The following is a 19,782-nucleotide window of genomic DNA, read 5'->3' as shown; positions in this document are numbered from 1 at the left end:
GAAGTTTAAAAAAAAAAAATGCTAGATTCTCAACTTTACTAAAAAAAAAAAAAAATGGCAAACTATCTTCCAAAGTGCATATGCTAACATATGCAAACATTAACTGGGTGGACAGAAACTCATTCCTTAATAATGAGTCTTCAAAAACTTGAAGCTACATGGAAATCCTACTTGGAAGCCAGTTCAGCTAGGTGTGGCTAGCTGACAAAAGGTCTGTATTAGAAATGGCATTTGAAAATTGGACAATGGGGCATACACAACCCAGCTAATTCTGGCAAAAAATAAATATAGTCCAGAGCTGAGCATGGTGGTACAGGACTATAAATCCTAGCTACCTGGGAGGCTAATGTGGGAGGATTGCAAATTCAAAACCAGCCCTGGCAACCTAGTGAGACCTGTCTTGAAATAAAAAATAAGAATAATCTAAAACAGAGCCCTCGTCTATGGAACCAAGTCTGCATTACACATCACAGTGATGGCAATGGTCTTCCTTCAGGGCACATGGCAGACATTGAGATGAGGGAGTAAAGAGATGGAACAATTCCAGATGGAAACAACCACAGTGGGGGAGGAATAAACATTATGACCTAACCTAAGACCAACTTTTTAAAACAAGTGGATTCACAGCAACACTGGTATTCCATGGAGATTGCAGTCAGTGGTAGTATATCAAGGATTTTCATTTTTCAGAAAAATGAAGATATAGGCATTCTGTTGGATACCAAGAACTCAAGAGCAAAAAAATTAAGCTTTGGCTTTACTGAATATAGATAATTAAATTTCTATAAACAAAAAAAATTTCAGATCAACACTAAATCCAGGTGTTATATTTACATGTTAAGCCAAACTAAAACCAATGGTAATTTGAGGGAAGATGTTAGCATAACCAAATCGATCACTGTCACTTCCTCCTGTTCTTGCTTTCTGCAGGGTTGGTATTGTTTAAGGTTAGATCAAAGCATGCCAGATTAGAATTCAAATCCAGATTTGCTTCTCTTAGAGGCCTGGGCTCCTTATAAACCATATTGTCAAAAGAAAGATCAGAGTGGGCTGGGGTGGTGACTCAGCGGTAGAGCACTTGCCTCGCATGTGCAAGGTCCTGGGTTTGATCCTCAGCACCACATATAAAATAATTAAAATAAAGGTATTGTTTCCAACTACAACTAAAAATAATAATAAATATTTTTTAAAAAAGAAAGATCAGAGCTAAACTCAAATGTTCCCTATTAAAACCCAACATTTTCAAGGGTGATACACTGTTTCTAATTTCAGCTACTTTGGAACTCAGTAGATAAATTATATACTAAGAACTAAAAAAAACAGAAAAGGGAATCCAAAAGGTTACATACTCTTTAGAAGGTTAAAACACATTGAAATAGAATGAAGTAGCATAATTTCTTTCTACCAATATAAAATGGTTATAAAAGAATGTAGTAACTGATAAATTTTAACACTTCAAAAAACCAAAGCAAAAGTTGAACTTTAAGGAGAAAACACAAAAACTTTGTGATCTTGGAGAAAGGATGAATTTCTCAAGGCATAAAACAGCATACACAACGAGAAAATGGATAAATTACATGAAAATTTAAAACTATCCCAAAAAAGCCCACATAAAATATGTGGCAGAAGATATCTGTAAACACAAACATCAAAAGGTAAGTATCAAGAACATTTTTTAAATTTATGAGTCAAAAAATTAGACAAATGATCCAAAAATGAGAGCAGATGGTTCACAGAGAAGAAAGCAAGAATAGCGAATACAAATATGTTCAATCGTAGCAGCACTTAAGGAATTGCAAATTAAAATCTGCAATGACCAGGTCCCCCACACCATCTCAAAGCCAGGCACACCCATGCTAGACTATCATTGCTGTCATCTACAACCACTCACCAACAAACCCAAAACAAGCACTCTGGTCTACAACTACCACTTCCCACCTTTGCAACTCATACTCCCTGGAGGGCAACAGTCCTGCCCAGAAGAATCCATAGTCCATTCATCTGCCTTTACTGCCCTCACCTGTTCTCATGCCTTCACTAATGTCACTCATTCTAATCACCCCTTTTCCCGCACTCATTTCCCTGCATTTGCTTAGTTAAACTACCATCATGATTAAATCCCACTCTCATCCCTCTGTCTGCACCACACACAGCAGAATGTGAATGGGGGAGAAATACACCTGTCCTACTTTAAATTCATCAATACCAGCCTCAGTGGGCACCTATTACCATCCAGACACCAAATCGCATTTTCCTGTTTCATTCACTCCCTGCTCAATGGACAGCTATTTCTTATCTTCTATTCTCTCCTCACACTTCTAATATTTCCTCCCCGCCCCCACCACTTTTTGTTTCACAAAGAAAATGAAAGCAATTAGGAGAGAACATCCTCAAGCAGCCATCACCTCTACCCACCCGCCAGCAGGCATGTTCACATGCTCTGCCCTTCCCATTACAGCTGATGCTAGCAGTGTGCAATATGTCCACCTGGGCTCCAGATCCTGTCACCTCCTGTCCAGTAAAGACCAGATCCAGCAATTCTCACCCTCCCCACATTATTCCTATTCTTTTTTATCTGGGTCAATAATATGTAATTATTTCTCCTACTTTTTAAAAAAGGTCTCGACTTGCTTTTCCCATGGATCCCCTATTCCCCCTTCCTTTACAACAAAACTCCTTAAAATTAAGAACTTCTTGATTTGCTATCTCACATGACTCTCCTCCTATCGCCTTTTTAAATTCAAAAATAAAAACACATCCCACCACTCCAACAAAACTGCACTTGTAAAGAACAGCAGCAACCAATGACAAATTCAATGGTCAATTCTTGGTTTTGTCAGCTGCATTTGAAACAAATACTTTTCTTCTCCAAAACACCTGAGGATGCTACACTCTGATTTTTTCCTTCTATTACTCACGTTCAGTCTCCCTTGGTTTTGGTTTTGTTTTGTTTTTTCCTCATTTCTTTAAGCTCAACACACAGAGGTGCCCAGGCCTCACCCACTTTTCTAGGTACAGGTTGAACATTCTTAATCCAAAAATCCAAAACTTCTGGAATACCAACAATGCCACAGTAAAACATTCCACACCTGATCTCATGTAACAGGTCTCAGCCAAAATGCCAGGTGCACTATAAATTTTGTATAAAATTATCTTTAAGCTATGTAAGATGTATATGAAACAAATCAATTTCATGTTTAGACTTGAGATCTCTCATTATGTATATGCTATTATTCCAAAATCTGAAACAGTCTGGTCCCAAGCATTCTGGATAAGGGATACTCTACTCACAGTAATTCTCTAAGTCGTCTTATGTATTTTCATAATGTCCAACATCATCCACAGGCTGGCATCCCCCAAACCTCAATCCTGAGCTCCAGATACCTTTACCCAACAGCCTGTTTCATAAGTCTTCTACTGGATGTTGCACTGGGTCTCTTCTACTTTGCCACTCCAAATTTACCCTCTGCCTTTCTCCATCCTGATCTGCCCCAGGAGGTAGATGTATTATAATATATATAATATATCAATCACAGCAACAACTGTTTTCTGGCTTCTCGTAGGTTAGGCTTATGGAAGCCTTAGAAGGAGATTGGCAAAAAAAAAAAAAAAAATAGGGTGCCCCTCTGACCCTAATCTTAGGGGGGTGGTCTTGGCTGGTTGTGTCTCCTAACCAAAGATGATATTAATCTTCTCAAGGTAAACCCGATATGAATCTCTCCTTCAAAGTTCTGGTAACATCTCTGCTGCTACCTGCCCTCCTGACACTGTACTACCCACATCTTTATAGAAGGAATTTTACCAGAGGAACCATCTAATTATAGTAAGCATGCCACTTATTTCTTACGGAAATTTTGACATACATCTAACTGGCATCTCGATTTTAACATATGCAACACCAAACACCTCCTATAGTTTACCCATCTCAGTTAATGGCAACTCCCTTCTTCTGGCTGTTTGGACCAAAAACCTGGCATTATCCTTACAAGTGTTATTTTTTTCTCTTCATATCCCACTTCCACAAGTCCTTTCTGCTCATCCCTCAACACAGATACAGAACTCAACCATATTTCAGCCATATTTCACTGTTACCATCCTGGCCCTACCTGCTACCATTGCTTGCCTACATTATTGCAATAACCTAACTGGTCTACCTGCTCCACCTGCTCCCCAACCCCTTGCCTGTCTTTAGTTCCTTCCACTATGACAGAGTAATCCTGTTAAAATATGAGCTGGCTATATCCCTCTCCTCTCCAAACCTCCAATGTTTCTCATCTCACTTGTTGTCAAAGCCATCTACAAGTCTCCACATGATCTGCCCACATGATGCCCTTCTGATCCCTTTGCCTCCTTGCTCACTTTGTTTCTGTATGCTGGCCTTCTTTGCTATTCCTATACTCCCATCTCAATGTCTTGGAACTTTGCTATATTTGTTTGGAACTCTCCTTCAGCAAATATCCTTAATGCTTCTTCCCTCAACTTCCTCAAGTCTTTATTCAACTATCATCTTCTTAGTAAGACCTTCCCTAGCCACTCCTTATAGAATGATAAGAGCCCCTCCCCACTGCATTTCTATCCTAAGCAATTACTATTAAACATAGTAGATACTTCCCTTTTCCTTATTGTGTGTCTCCATCCACAAGATAGGTGATTTTATCTGTTCTGTTCACTGCCATATCCCCAGCCTCAGAGACAATACCATGAAACAGTGGGCACTTAAATATTTGTTATATAGGCCACAATTAGATATCATGCAATTATTTGGTTGCAATTTAAAAGTTTATGGTTCTCCATGTTGGCAGGGATGGGGACCACTAGGAATTCTAGCTCATCTCTATTTTGGAGAACAGTTTGACAATATCTGAAAAAGTTTATGATATGTGCACCTAAGAAACCAGCAGTATTTTTATGGGTTGTATCTTTATTTACATAAGTAATATAGTATACTAAAAATCAGGATCATTCTAAGGAATGTGGTTAGCCTATCTAGAGGATACTCAATATTTTATGATCAGAGAATGAACTCTACCTCTCAAAAGAGAATCAATATAGTTGTACTGAAACACATACAAAGAGCTTGGCAGTTATTAGGATTATGCTATGGTGAGAATAAATCAATAAGTCAGCAGCAGAGAGAAGAAATGTAAGTGCATAGCAAAAAATATGACAATTTCGGGGTTGGGGTTATGCCTCAGCACTCGCCTCGCACCTGCAAGGCCCTGGGTTTGATCCTCAGTACCACATTTAAATAAACAAAGTTATTGTGTCCAACTACAACTACAAAATATAAATATTTAAGAATATGACAATTTCAATCACCCAAGAAAATAACCACAAATAAACAAGCCATTTGAGAAGAAATCAGAGATAAGAAAAATAGACTTAAACCATGTGCCAAATTTTAAGTTACATCAATAAAATGCTAAAATAACCACCAAAATCATAAGCTAAAGGGCATGCCTACTGGGTTAGACTAGAATGTTTAATTGCATTCAAACATTTACAAAGTATCTCTTGTTGCCAGATATTCTCCAACTACTGACTATACAATTGATTGCATTAAATCCACATATAGTGCATGATTTCATTGCATTACTTTAATTTTCTCCTCCTGGATCTTTTGGCCAAATGGTTTATAAAAACAAACTAATCAGCCATATTTTATGTCTATTCCCTTTCTCCCACCTTGAATAAAGGAGCTTATAATCCCATAATTGACCAAAATTCAGGTAATAAGAGCAAAGTACTCATTTGGTGAAATTCCTTAGGGTTACCAGTACTTGAACAGTCAATGAGTTGAATGCCATCTGAAAATCTATTCCTATGTGCATCACCTATCAATGACACCAAAATCAATCTTACAGTTTTGACTCACAATTTAATATTCTACCAATTCTTTTCCTACTCAGAAGTTCATTCCATTAATCTTGGAAAAGAATGCATCAAATTACTATTCTTGGTCTGGCATTGGTATTCAAAACCAACATACGAAAAAAAGGAAGAACTCAACCGCAGCATAAGAGTTGTGGGGAAGAAAGAATTCAAAACAAATTGAAATATTTCCATTTTATTTCTCTCCCCACATTTTCAACCTTTAAGTATTTTAACCTGGAAATAGTATTTCTATTGAAGTTATTCACATGTTGTTGGAACAAAATAATTCAGATATCTTGTACACTTCACCCATTCTCCCTATGCTAACATTTTGCAAAACTACAGTATAATATCACAACCAGGATAGAGACACAAGAACATTGATATGATCTGCCAATCTTATTCAGATTGCCCCAGTTTCATACTCATTTGTGTATATTTGTGTGCAAGTTCTACACAATTTTATCACTTTTATAGGTTTGTGTATCTGCCAACCCAGTCAAGATACTGAACCACACTCCATCACAAGGGTCCCTCATATTACCCTTTTATAGCCAATTCACCTTTATCCTCAGAGTCGGACAACCACTAATCTCTCCTCAATTTATCGTTGAAATTGTCATGCCATATCCTAGTAGGGAGTGGCAACTGTGCTCCCAGCCCTCCTCCACTCTTTCTTATTACTGCTCTTCAGTCTCACAGATAGGAGCCAATCTTTGATAACAGCTAATCATGAAAAGGATGGATTGATATTATCAATTGATATATTGATAGAGAAGATGATCCAACGCAAAAAAAGAAGGTTCTGGTGTTCTACTATATACATATCCACTTAATATGCATACTTCAGGCTACAAAAGAGAGAAAACATATCCTAGAAACTGTAAATACTGATTTTTCTAAAATCAGAGAGAAAACTTATTTTTCCTGAGACACCAAATTTAGCCATAGAAAGGGTCAGCATTTTCCACTTACATAAAGTATTTCACCCATCTTAGAGATTTTAGTCATTCTACATCAGTACATGTAGAATGACTTCCACATGAATGAGCACATGGAAATTCATTATACTTCCCAACTTCCACTTACACATCATTTTCCCCTTGCAAACTATTAGAAACACTCCTTTACTTGAATTTAAAATCCAAAGAAAGAAGGATGAACTACTAGTTATAAAAGTGCAATTTAAAAAGCAACAACAAAAAAAATGCCTATGCAACTACTACAGGACTAGTCAAGTGTAATTCATACCTGCAGAGCTCAAGAGGACACTAAAATCTGTCCCCCTCTGTGATTCTCCAATTTCATTATTGATTTCTTTTTCAGTATCTTGATATCGATCCCAGTTAGAGATGATCTTTCTTCTAGAATAATTTCCCTGTTCATAGTTTTCATCTCTAGAGGTTTCTGTATCACTGTCATCTTCAACCTGCAATCATTAGAGACAAATCAATAAACAGGGGAAAGCTTGACTTCAGTAGCCTCCGTAGTAAAATAATTTTTAAAAAAAATACACAGGTATCACAATAAAGACTAAACGTATAAACCAAACTGTCAGAGGATATTAAATAACATTTTCAACAAACTCCATTATACCAGAGTGTTGTTTCAGGGTAAATTTTTTAGTAAGCACTGAAAAGGAAATATGGCAAGTTACTGCATGAACATTTGTGTAACTGGTCCCTCTAAAACCTATCCCTATGTCATATCTCAACAGCTGTTTCATCTAGTTGAAATAATCAAGGCTGAAAGAGTCTTCAACTCAAAGGACTTCAGGATAGAAATTAACTTTCAATTTACAAATTTTACAAACATGTTATAAATATGTTTTATAAACTTTAAATGGAAATCCTGATCAGATAAATTCTAGAGAAGTTTCCAGTCTTGAGAATCTGGTTAAGAGAACATATTAAAAAAAAAAAAAAAAAAATGCAGATTATGAGAAATCCTCGAATAGAAAGGGCCCAGTTTCATTGACAAATAAATTGCAAGGGAAAAAACAGTGGGGGAGAGGATGGAAATCTATAGATTAAAAGAGTTTCATAGGCTGGAGATGTAGAGCTCAGTGGTAGAGGTTTATCAGCATATACAAGCTCTGGGTTCCATCCCAGCACTGCAAACAAAAGAATCAGGGTGCAATGGACACAAGCAGTTGTGACATCAGGAACTCATCTGTACTCTGACTCAAGCAATCTAACCAAAGACAACTGGGACAATGTGAACAATGACTTGATAATTGATTACATTAAGTATATACTAGTAATTTTATTATTTGTTTGGCGTTAAACTATGGATGAAAAGATATGGCACTTGGAATTTGCTTCAAAATTGTGGGTAGGAAGAATAGCAAGTAGAAATGAAAAACTCCACATGATTGATCATTGCCAAACGAGGATAATGAGCACATGGAAATTCATTATACTATTGTTGTACGTACTTTTGCATGTTTGAAATTTTCCATAACACAATTTTTTAAAAAGAAGTGCACATGAAACCTAAAGGCACAATTCAAATAAGTTTCCCAAAGATTGTAAAATCCTTATTAAGTTTAAAAAAAACCTCTAGAGAAACATTAAAGCAACCCATCTATACAGAACAGGTTAGCATAAGCTTGAGGTTTCATGTTGTTTTTAAACACAGAAATAAGTCATGTTCATTTAATTATGAGGAATAGAAGCAAAACTAAAAAGCCTTGCATTCCCAACACCCAAAGCATCAAAAACCTTAGGGCACATATTTCCAGATCTTTTTTCTCTTATATTTACATAAACTTTTTGGTCACCAGATTTTATTAGAAATCTATATTCTCCACCTCTCCATGTCAATAAATTTCATTTCATATAACATCCAGACTATTTTAAAACCCCCCAAAATTCTTTACAGCTTGTTTTTCCAGCCAAGTAACTCAATTCATAATTATGCATTATATCTGACTGCTCATCCCCAAGGCTCTTTGAATCTAGCACAATCCCCATTTCTATGACATTGATTCACTGACAGGCCAGATATAGTGTGGAAAAAATCTCCTGTTCAACTACTACTTTGTGGTGTTACTGACAAGACTTTTTTAAATCTCCATTATTACCTATAAACTAATCTTTAAAAATCTAAAGCTCAATAGAGTCTAGTTAAATAATTTTAGGTTAAAACACATCATAGATGATGTTCTGAACCTTATGCCACATTATATCAGATGACAGATAATAGCTACACCAACCTAAGTAACATGGATTGCCCAAAGGGTTTGGGTAATAAAGTCTGACCCATACACTGCACAGATCTATCTTCTTTCTTCCATCTAGGAAATTCTGTATGGTGTCATTTTGGTCCTTTAAATGTCTAGTTACCCATTAAGCATTCACCCAACAAATTTAACACTAGTCAATAGTCCCCCCTTGATTCAAATTTCATAAGCTTTCATGAAACCATGGACTAATTGGCCTTTCAAGAACACTTTCAGCCCTTAAGTATTATCAGCCTCCTGTCCAAACAAGAAAATGGCAATTTATATCATCATCTAGGGACTGCAAAGATAGTATAAAACCTGAAGGTTTCCTGCCATTTCTGAAAATTCTGAGAACCAGAAGATGCTGGTGGAATAAAAATATATGATTAAATGGCATCTGATGTATAAATTTCAAGTACCAGGAACGTTAGGGGGAAAAAAAACAGCTTTATAACTGATGAGAATTTAGGGGATAGAACTAGAGCTGAAAATACTGACAGGGCTTAATCTGGGAAAATCCAATATTCTTTTGTTGTCCCACTGGGTAAATAAAGCTCAGGGAGGCTTCTCCAGTTAGTCCAAAACCTCTAAACAGAGCTATGACACATGGCAAAAATGGACACCTGGGCAAAATAATTATCTTGATCTGAAAGCAAATTATGATCTGAAACACCCTAGGAACCACTGCTGCAGTGAAACAAGCACTAAAATGGAAGGCAGGAGACCCAGATAGGATTAATGGCCCTGCCATTACCATCATTTAATACTTACTAAGTGTTTATAATAGCCTGGACCTCATGCAGATGAATGACTCACTAATCCCCAAATTAGAAGAATCCCTAAACAAGGATCTCATTACCCCCACCCAAATGCAAACACAGAGTTGTCATTAGGTCTCCCTCAAAGAGATTACTAATAAGTAATAAAACAGAATTTAGAAGATAGTTATAAGTTAGAGAAAGGTACACCATAGAATTTCCAAGAGATTTCATTATGCAAAGATCTAGAACAAAATTAAAATATGCCAAGCCTCAAAAATGGAGGGAAAGGACAGAGCAAATGAGAAAATACTGATGAAAGTAGTGTGAAAACTAAATATAAAAGGCATTGCTTTTATGTTAACATCATTTTGAAATGAGTATGGTAATTTTCACTTTAACATTTCATACCTGGGCACAGGTCATTGGTTGCAGTGTTCATAAAGTAACAGGAAGCCAATTAGGTTAACAAGGGAAAGATCTATTATATGATTAAATTACTGTTGAGCTATTATTTTGTCCAATGGCACCAGGAAAAAAAAAAAAAAATCCATTTAGAACAAATTGAGATTCTCAACCAGAAAGGATAATTTAATGTTTTGCAGTTCTTCTAATAGGCAAGGGTCAATTTGACTTCAAACTTCAACTACCCTACAGAATAGAGATGGAAAAAATTATTCCATAGATGACTAGGCAGAGCTGACAATAATCTAAAACTCAAGGAAGGAAAGCCAGGACAAGAACACAGAATCTGGCATCTGTTTGTACTCATATATAGGTGATCAGTCTCTGAGCCTGCAAACCAAACAAAAGGCTACTCTAAAACTCTACTGAAGAAAGCACTACATTACCATAAAGAACTACAGCCTATATTCAATCATCTAAATCAATGAGATTCAAACCCATTAAATTCACAAAGATCTTAAAATGTAACCATAATCAATAATTATAACCTTCTTTATCAAACTACTTACCAGCACAGCTAGTCGAGTATAAATTTTTTGTCTTACCACTTTTTTTGGCCAGGTGTGGTGGGGTACACCTGTAATCCCAGCACTTTGGGAGGTTGTGGGGGATCAAGAGTTCAAGGCCAGCCTAAGAGGCTTGGCAAAGCCCTAAAAACTTAGTGAGACCCTGTCTCAAATTTAAAAAAAAAAAAAAAATGGATTGGGGAAGTAGCTCAGTGGTAAAGTGCCCCTGGGTTTAATCCCAAGTACCAAAAAAAAGTCTTATCACTTCCTGAGTCATTTTAGGTAATATCATTAAAAAAAAAAAAAAAAAATTAACAGATAGTCAAAAAAAGAACAAAAAATAAGACTAGATAATCAATTTCCCAATAATAGTGAATGACATAACAACTCTTTCATTCGTAGGAGAGTCAACAACCCTCTACATACAAACACTGTACAGCAGAACATAACTCAGCCAAGGTCTCTTTATAAAAAGGCTTGCTTTTTCCCCCATTGTCGCTATGTTCCTCATTTCTGAGACCTACCCAGAATCACCTTTGATGTCCATATTTCTGTCAACAATCTCTTCAAGGCAATTTAGGCTTCTTATATCATGTATCTCAGAATTCTTCCAGCCACTACCCATTTATTCAATTCCAAAATCACTTCCACATTTTATGCTATAGGTTACATCAGCACCCCACTTCCCAATACCAAAATCTATATTCGTTTCCTAGGGATTTCTTAACAAAATATCACAAACTAGGTAGTTTAAAACAAATTTTTTCTCATGTTCTGAAGGCTTGAAGTCTGAAATCCAGGTGTTCGCAGAGTTGGTTCCTTCTAGAAGTCCCAAGGGAGAACCTGCTCCATGACTCTCTGCTAACTTCTGGAGGCTGCCAGCAATCCCAGGCCTCTGTTGGTTTATAGACCCATCACTCCAATCTCTATTATTTTCACATGGAATTTTCTCTTCTGTGTGCATGTGCACACCTTGTTCTCGTCTTATGAGGACACCAGTCATAATGGACTAGCGTTCATCTCAGTCCAGTAGGACCTCATCTTATGTTGATTTTATCCGTAAAGAACCTACTTCCAAATAAAGCTACATTCACAGAATCTGGGAATTAGGAATTCACTGTATCACAGTTTTCATGGAAAAATTCAACACACAACAGGAATAAAAATATTTTGAAACATAATGGCTAAAAAATTTCCCAAAGTTGATGAAAAATCTTAATGTACATAACCAACAAACTCCCAAGTAGTATAAACACAATGAGATCTATAGATACAGAATAAAAATTCTCCCAACCAAGAAGAAAATCTATTAGGAGGAGAAAAAGAAAAAGAAAAAAAGTATTAGGAGAAAATGATCATTACAAAGCAACCCAAAAAAGACTAATGGCTGACTTCTTATCCGAAAGAATAGAGGCTAAAAGGCAATGCTGTGACATATTCAGAGTGCTGACAGAAAACTGTTAACCAAGAAAAATCAAGCTATCTTGCAAAATGAAGGCAAAACAAAGGCATTCCCAGATAAACACTAAAAAGATTAGTTGTAACAGACCCACTTTATGAAATATACTAATCTAAAATCACAAGGCTGAAAACAACTTATTCTAAACAGCAACTCGGATCCAAATGGAGGAAAAAAAAAAAAATGCCAGAAAAGGTGATAAATAACCATCAAAGACAATATAAATGCATATTTTTTCCCTCTCCTCCCTTAACAGATTTTAAAAGCAATTGTCAAACAATCTGCGTGCGACTATATTGCTGGGCCAACATCATACAGAAATCTCTTTGCCAGTAACAGTACAAAACCATATTAGACTAAGGAAATGACTCCAGAAGGGAGCTCAAATAGGAGTGAGAACTAGACATAGGATATAATCTGATAAAACAAATGGCTAACGTAACAAAAGCTATAAATATATGCTCCTCTCCTTCTTTAAAAAGAAAATCATAAAGTAGTAATTAAAACAATGGTTTTGTAACATAGGTGTAGCAAGTATAATAGAAATGGCAAAAGGGAACAGGGTAACAGCTACATAGTGTGATATTTCTATATATCACAGGAATTAAGTATAAATTAAGTATAAATCTGAAGCAGATTTCAATAATTTGATATATATATATATGGTAAGCTTACAGAAATTACTCAAGAGGGGGAAATCATTAACTGAATTAAAATTAAAATGTTACATTAAAAATATTTGTTTAGGGGGCTGGGGTTGTGGCTCAGCGGTAGAGTGCTTGTCTAGCAAGGCCCAGGGTTCCATCCTTAGCACCACATAAAAATAAATAAGTAAAATAAAGGTTTAAAAATATATATTTGTTTAGTATAAAAAGGCAGTAAAGGATGAATCAAGAAATAAAGTATCCATGAGAATTAGAGAAAACAAAAATAAAATGGAAGCTGAGTATGGTGGCGCATGCCTGTTATCCCAGAGGCTCAGGAGGCTGAGGCAGGAGGATGGAGAGTTCAAAGTCATCTTCAGCAACTTAGCAAATCCCTAAGCAACTAGCAAGATCCCATCTCTAAGGATGTGGCTTAGTGGTTAAACACCCCTGGGTTCAATCCCCAGTACCAAAAAAAAAAAATTTCAACAATATCAACATTAAATGTACCAAAATAATAGAATACTCAACAATATCAATAACATTAAATGTGAATAAACAATTCAAACTAAAAGGCCAAAACTGGCAGAATGGATTAAACAACATTTGATGACATGCTTTCTACAAGAGACATTTTAGAGTCAAAAATTAAAATATCAGTAAAATAAAAGGATGGAAAGTTATTCTATGCAAACAGTAACCAAAAGAGCAGCAGTGACTATAAAATGTCAGACAACATAGACTTGAAGACATTGTCATAAAAGATATTATATAAAAATAAAAGGGTCAGAACAATATAACAATTATGAACATATAAATATGTTAACAGATCCCTGCAATATGTGAAGCAAAAACTGACAGTTGAAGGGAAAATGGATAGTTCAACAGTAACAGCTGGAGATTGCAAACACCCACCCACCCCCCAATCTTTCAATAATGAATACACAAAAGGAACCACAAGTACAAGAGAATCAACAAAAAGATTCACTCACTGAAGCTGCTGTCCCGTTTAACTTACAATATTTTCCATTAATTTCCCATTACAATCTGTTTAGGTTAACTGGCCAGCCTATGAACACCACATTTTGGCAGCATGATGCATTAAATATCTTTCTTTTTCTTTCAAAAAGGCAAGTCTGGCCGGGCGTAGTGGTGCATGCCTGTAATCCCAGCTGCTTGGGAGGCTGAGAGAGGAGGATTGAGAGTGTCAAACCAGCCTCAGCAACAGTGAGGCACTAAGCAACTCAGTGAGATCCTGTCTCTAAGATACAAAAAAGTAGTTGGAGATGTGGCTCAGTGCCCCTGAGTTCAAACCCCAGTACTCAAAAAAAATTTAAAAAGGCAAGTCTGCCAAAAGAATATTTAAAGATGATCTTTATCACCAAGAGTCCTCAGATAAGCCAAAAGAATATGGGAAATCACTGAGACATAACAGACAAGAGATCCCATGAAAGGTTTTTTCAACTCAAGAATCTAGCTTCTGGAGGTCCCTGTTTACTTCTTCTGAAGCAAAGGGCCTCTTCAAGCCCAATAAGGCTTCAACATTCAACAACCTTTTAAGTTCCTTACAAAATGTAAATTACATCATAGAAGGGAACAGATAGGAAAGACACTAGAACACAATTAAGGAAACCCTCCAACAGAAAGTCACCAAAACTTAGTATCAGGGATTAAATTCTGACATCAAACACATTAAACCAAAAATGCTACAATGTGAACTGGAAAATTATATTTATCCTACTTCAAATTTTTAAGTATTATTAAGCTTTAAAATGCACCCTCAATGACCAATAACCTAACTGCTACCTCTTAAGGTCATTCCTCAGTCCCCACCCAGGTACTGGGCACTGAACCCAGGGTCCAGTGAGTTAGGTCTCACCACGAAGCACTCCGCCACTGAGTTACACCCCCAACCCATTCATTTTACTTTTGCAATAGGATCTCACTAAATTTCCAAGGCTGGCCTCAAACTTGATATCCTCCTGCCTCAGGCTCGAGAGTAGCCGGGATTACAGGCCTGCACCACCACAACCAACCTAAGGTGATTTTTATCATTTAGACCCTAAGCAGAAACTTATATTTAACTTCAATAGTGAAAAAAGTTGTCAGTGGGCACAGTGCCTGCCTTTAATTCTAGGTACTTGGGAGGCAAAGGCAGAAGTTCACATTTGATTATTCAAACTCAACTGTTTCTCTAGCAAGACAATTATATGCAGCTGCCCTTCCATGCCATCAATATATGGAAAAGAATGGGAAAAACTGCAGAGAAACTGGGAACCCCACCCATAAAGCAGCTGTTCAGTACCTCTTCTCACAGCCTTTCATTCCATCCAGTTCTTCCTCCAAGGCCATGTGTGTGTCAATTCGATTCAGAAAATGGACCAAAAATGGGAAGCACAGAAATGTAATTACAACCTGTTGGCAGCCCACACTAGGGCTAGGCTAACTAGGGATAGACTATGGGATTTCTTAAAGACTTGAGAATTCTGTGCTTTAATGACTGAAGGGTATTTTGGAAATTAGACTGGCCTGATTAGTTATTTCAAACTATATTTTGTGGAACTCATTTATGGAGTACTTGTAGAAAAGAGAGGAAAATGATAAGAGAATAAGTTTCATTGTATCTACTTTACAACAAGAAAAAAAATCTGTTCAAAGGATTGAAAACTATAAAATTAAACCATCTTATAAGTCCCAACTCCCAGGTAAAATTCAATGAAGCAGATTAACATCAACAACCTTTCTAGTAGAGAAAGCACTGAACAGATGTATATGAAAACAATTTGCTCCGTGGTGTGGCTATGACCAAAGAGAAAAAGATAGTTTTGCTTTGTTGATTTGATCAGATCACAAAACATCCCTCACCCAACCCAGAGCCAAAGGCACTGGCTTTTCCCTCTGGGTGAGCCCCATTTCTGGTGTACCCGCCCCTGTGTCCCACCCTTCCTAGAATTTCACTGCATGTGCTTAATGCTGGAAATGCTGGATTTCCTCCTGATTCTGTTTCAGGTTTTCATCTTATCCACTAGCACAAGCCTGGTTTCCTTGGAAACGCAGGTTTTAATGTCATCACCTTCCACTTTGCAGAAAAGTCACAGACTATTAAACAGCTGTTGTTTATCTGGACAACTTTAAGACATTCCCAAAACCCTCAAGTCAGAGGGGAAAAAATGATAAATTATTGATCTAGGAAGAGCCTAGGTCATCCTGGTCCAGCCTCTGCCCTCAAGCAAGAACATGTAGAAATCACAGTGTAGCAGCTTATGCTATGCCTGGGCTCCATGACTGTCTTATTCTTTACCCAAAAAACTAACTGTATTTCCAGCTATTATTGTTGGTTTGGGGTTTTTTTGTTTATTTGTTTATTTTTTTGTTGTTGTTTTTTTTAATCATTATCATTGCTGGTTTAAAGTTTATTTAAAAAAAAAAAAAAGGTTGTAGAGAATTTATCAGCAATTAACAAAAATTCAGCCTACTAAGGATTTGACCAGTGTTTCCTCCCTACCACAAATTTTAAAACTAAAAGCCAGTCACCTTGATAAATTCCTTTTGAAGAAATGCATCTTGAAAAGGAACTAAGTGGAATTTATCTTACCATTTGTCTATCCTGCAATACACCCAAAGGGTTGCTTTTGTTCCTGGCACTGTTATGGCCATTTATTCAACAAGTATTTTATAAGTAGTTACTAAGTGCTGGGCAGACACAGGCCCTGGAAAGATAGACAAAAAAGACACAATCCCCAGGCTTAAGAACTCACATACTGTGGAAAAGTGGAGAAGTGAACATAAATAGTGTGATCTGTGCTGCTGACTATATGATATTCAGGTTATAGGTGGAAAAAGCACCACCAACAAAGATGGGTAGATGGGGTTGTCTTCAGGACCGTAGAGCCAGGGAGAAGCAGGAGGAGGAAGGCATCTGAGTATGAGGGACCTGTGGATGCATGTGCCCGTGAGTAAGAAAAGATTTATTTCCAGCCTTGGCCACATGGCCTCAGGCTAATAAAGAAAACAGCTACAGCTCCTGCCAGAAGGCAGACTGGAGGGAATCCTCATTTTCTAGGCCCAGACCTCTGACCAAGGGATGAGAGCTGTTCAAAATGAAACCCAGGAAGGTCAACAACAGGAAAATCTGAAAATATAAAAACATTTTTGAGGATGTGGGGATGGTAGGATTAGCGAAATGATTTTTCAGTCTGCCCAAATTTCCCCCTTAAAAACATACTGAGTAAAGAGGATAGCAAAATGTAAAAATCTAGGGAAAACATTCATAGAAAGCTAGCAACAAATTTTTCCATAAAGTCTCAAATATGAGTGGGTCGAAACAAATCACCAAAAGTCACCGGCTGTGAAAGTGAGGTTGCAACACACATAACAGGAAGCCAAGGTGGGCAGCAGTGAGGCAGCAGATTGAGCTTCCCAAGGTAAACATGAGGTACTCACTGAAAGCTCAGTGGGCCCATCGGAGAGCAGCAGCCGAGTATGTCAGGTCTAACTCCAACAGCCATAATACAAGGAGGGGCTAAGCCTGGGCCCTGTGAACTCTGAAAACTAATGGGCCAAACCCCACCCCCAGGAGAATCCACATTGAACAGAATAAAGGAAAAGGAAGGGCCAGATACAGATGGGACCAGTGTCCAGTGGGATATAGCCCTTATTTTCATACACCTCAGAAGGTGTTCCAGAGCATGACATCTAAAGAGCTGCCCTAACAAAGTTGCCCTTCTAAGAGCTAAGAAAACTGATTTCAGATGAAGATGATAACAGCATTTTTATAATGGATTCTACAAAGCATCAAAAATGTTTTTTCTAGGGGCTGTGGTTGTAGCTCAGCAGTAGAGCACTTGCCTCACATGTACAAGGCCCTCAGCATCATTTAAAAATAAAGGTATTGTGTCCATCTACAACTAAAAATATATTTTAGAAAAAAAATAGTTTTTTCTAATACAATCCCACTGTTTATACATCTAACTAAAAACTTCACCCTCAGTCTCAAAGACATAAGGAAAAAGTCAAGTCTCAGTACTGCTCAGTAGCATCAAAACAGTTCCTGGGAAAGAAAGTGGGGTAGAGAGAACCTGGGCTTAAAGGGAAAGGTAACCCATTCACAAAGCTATTGTTCCCTGGCGCCTCAGTGTTGTCACACCATTCCTTTCCTTCTCCTCATTCTTACACCTTCTCATAGGTGTTATTTTTATTGAAAGTGGTTGATAAAAATGAGACATGAAAAAGTAATTACTATCTGTTAGCAGAATCAAGAATCTGAGACAGTGCACCTGTTCTCTCCATTGCCAGCTCCTTGGACATCAACTTGCCTTCAACAGTGTTCCCTCAGATCTGAACAGTAACCATTATGTGGACATAAAACTAGGAAGAAATTTTGTTTTGTTTTATTTTTAATCTAATAATACTACCTGCTCTTAATTTCATCTAATAAGTTTAAAATTCTTTCTCTACTAAGAATCATTAATAAATTTTTCATATTCTTATGAAAGGCCTGATATCATACCATGGTCCTATCTATTTGGAAGCAAGGACAGTTTTTCCACACAGTCTACATCATATAATTTAATGGAGGAAATAAAATCCATGTTTCTTTCCACCCCCCCTCACAAACCCTGAATTTCTTCAATCTATAATGAATGAAACACATTCTACACCAAGATCTACACTTCTTATTGGAACTATTTTTCTTATTTGAGGTTTTTTCAGATCCTAAATTTTTTCTAGATCTACAACGAAATAACACAGGATTGGGAACTTGGCTCTGAGATAGACCTTTGCTGATGAGAAAATACAATCCCATTGAGGAAATTTACCTGAATCCCAGTCTTTTCAGTATTTTTAACATTACACCTACCACCTAGAAAAACAAATCCAAGTACCCATCTGGGTTGAAAGAAAAGAGTTACTGTAATGTAAAATTCCAAAAAAGTCAAATGGTACTACATAAGACTTTTTGTTTCTTTTTCTTAGGAAAAAGGAGTTACACAGAAACTTCTCTTTTTTGGGGGGTAATGTGAGGGGTGGGGGCCTCTACTCTTCTATGTCTAAAGTTGAAGGCAGGTCATACTACATACTCTCAGGTCCATCACACCTTAACTAAAAAACTACCTGTGCTACTTTTCTTCTAGCTTTGGCCATATGAAAAACTAACTCTACTGTTCTATAGGACTCCACAAAACAGGATGAATAAAACCGTAATACAGCAGAAATTTTGATTTCCTAGATTCTTTATCAGAATGAAGTACACATCGCAATCAGAACAACAGACTTCAAAAAATGTATTCTAGGGTAGCACGTGCGAGGCAATGGGCTCAATCCTTAGAACCATATAAAAATAAATAATATAAAGGTATGGGTCCGACTATGACTAAAAAAAAAATTTAAAAAAATGTATTCTATAACCAAACTTTTTATAATACTGATAAGCCACTGGGGGCCATAGTGTACGCCTGTAATCCCAGCAACTCAGGAGGCTGAGGCAGGAGGATCATGAGTTCAAAGCAAGTCTCATCTTAAGGTCCTAAGTAACTTAGGGAGACCCTGTCTCTAAATAAAACAAAAAGGGCTAGGGATGTGGCTCATTAGTTATGCACCCCCAGGTTCAACTGCCAGTACAAAAAAATAAATAAATAAATACTGACAAGCCACTGAGGTGGTCTCTGATAGGTGTCCATCTATCTTATACAGGCAATTGTCTCCTTTCTCCTACTTGACTCTTGGCATGTGGCAGTCCCTTTACTTTTACAAATTTCCCCCTTTTCCTTTCATCTCACACTTCAATAATATTTATTTTCTGGGTATAAAATGCAACCTGAGTCTTTTATAAAATATTTCTAACAGGAGT

At 37.0% G+C, this 19,782-nt stretch overlaps 1 protein-coding gene across 1 annotated transcript in view; it reads right to left on the bottom strand.

Annotated features, from left to right (window-relative positions):
* The window catches only part of Aven (apoptosis and caspase activation inhibitor), a 187,464-nt gene that overhangs the window by 148,078 nt on the left and 19,604 nt on the right, over window positions 1-19,782 (bottom strand). The window contains exon 2 of the mRNA XM_027925934.2: window positions 7,126-7,303. Coding sequence (XP_027781735.2) covers window positions 7,126-7,303 — 178 coding nt within the window. The remainder of the gene's footprint in view (window positions 1-7,125; window positions 7,304-19,782) is intronic.

The sequence above is a fragment of the Marmota flaviventris genome, chromosome 2 (genome assembly GCF_047511675.1).
Source record: "Marmota flaviventris isolate mMarFla1 chromosome 2, mMarFla1.hap1, whole genome shotgun sequence".
Classification (NCBI taxonomy): Eukaryota; Metazoa; Chordata; class Mammalia; order Rodentia; family Sciuridae; genus Marmota; species Marmota flaviventris.
This window is presented reverse-complemented; position numbering and strand designations above follow the sequence as displayed.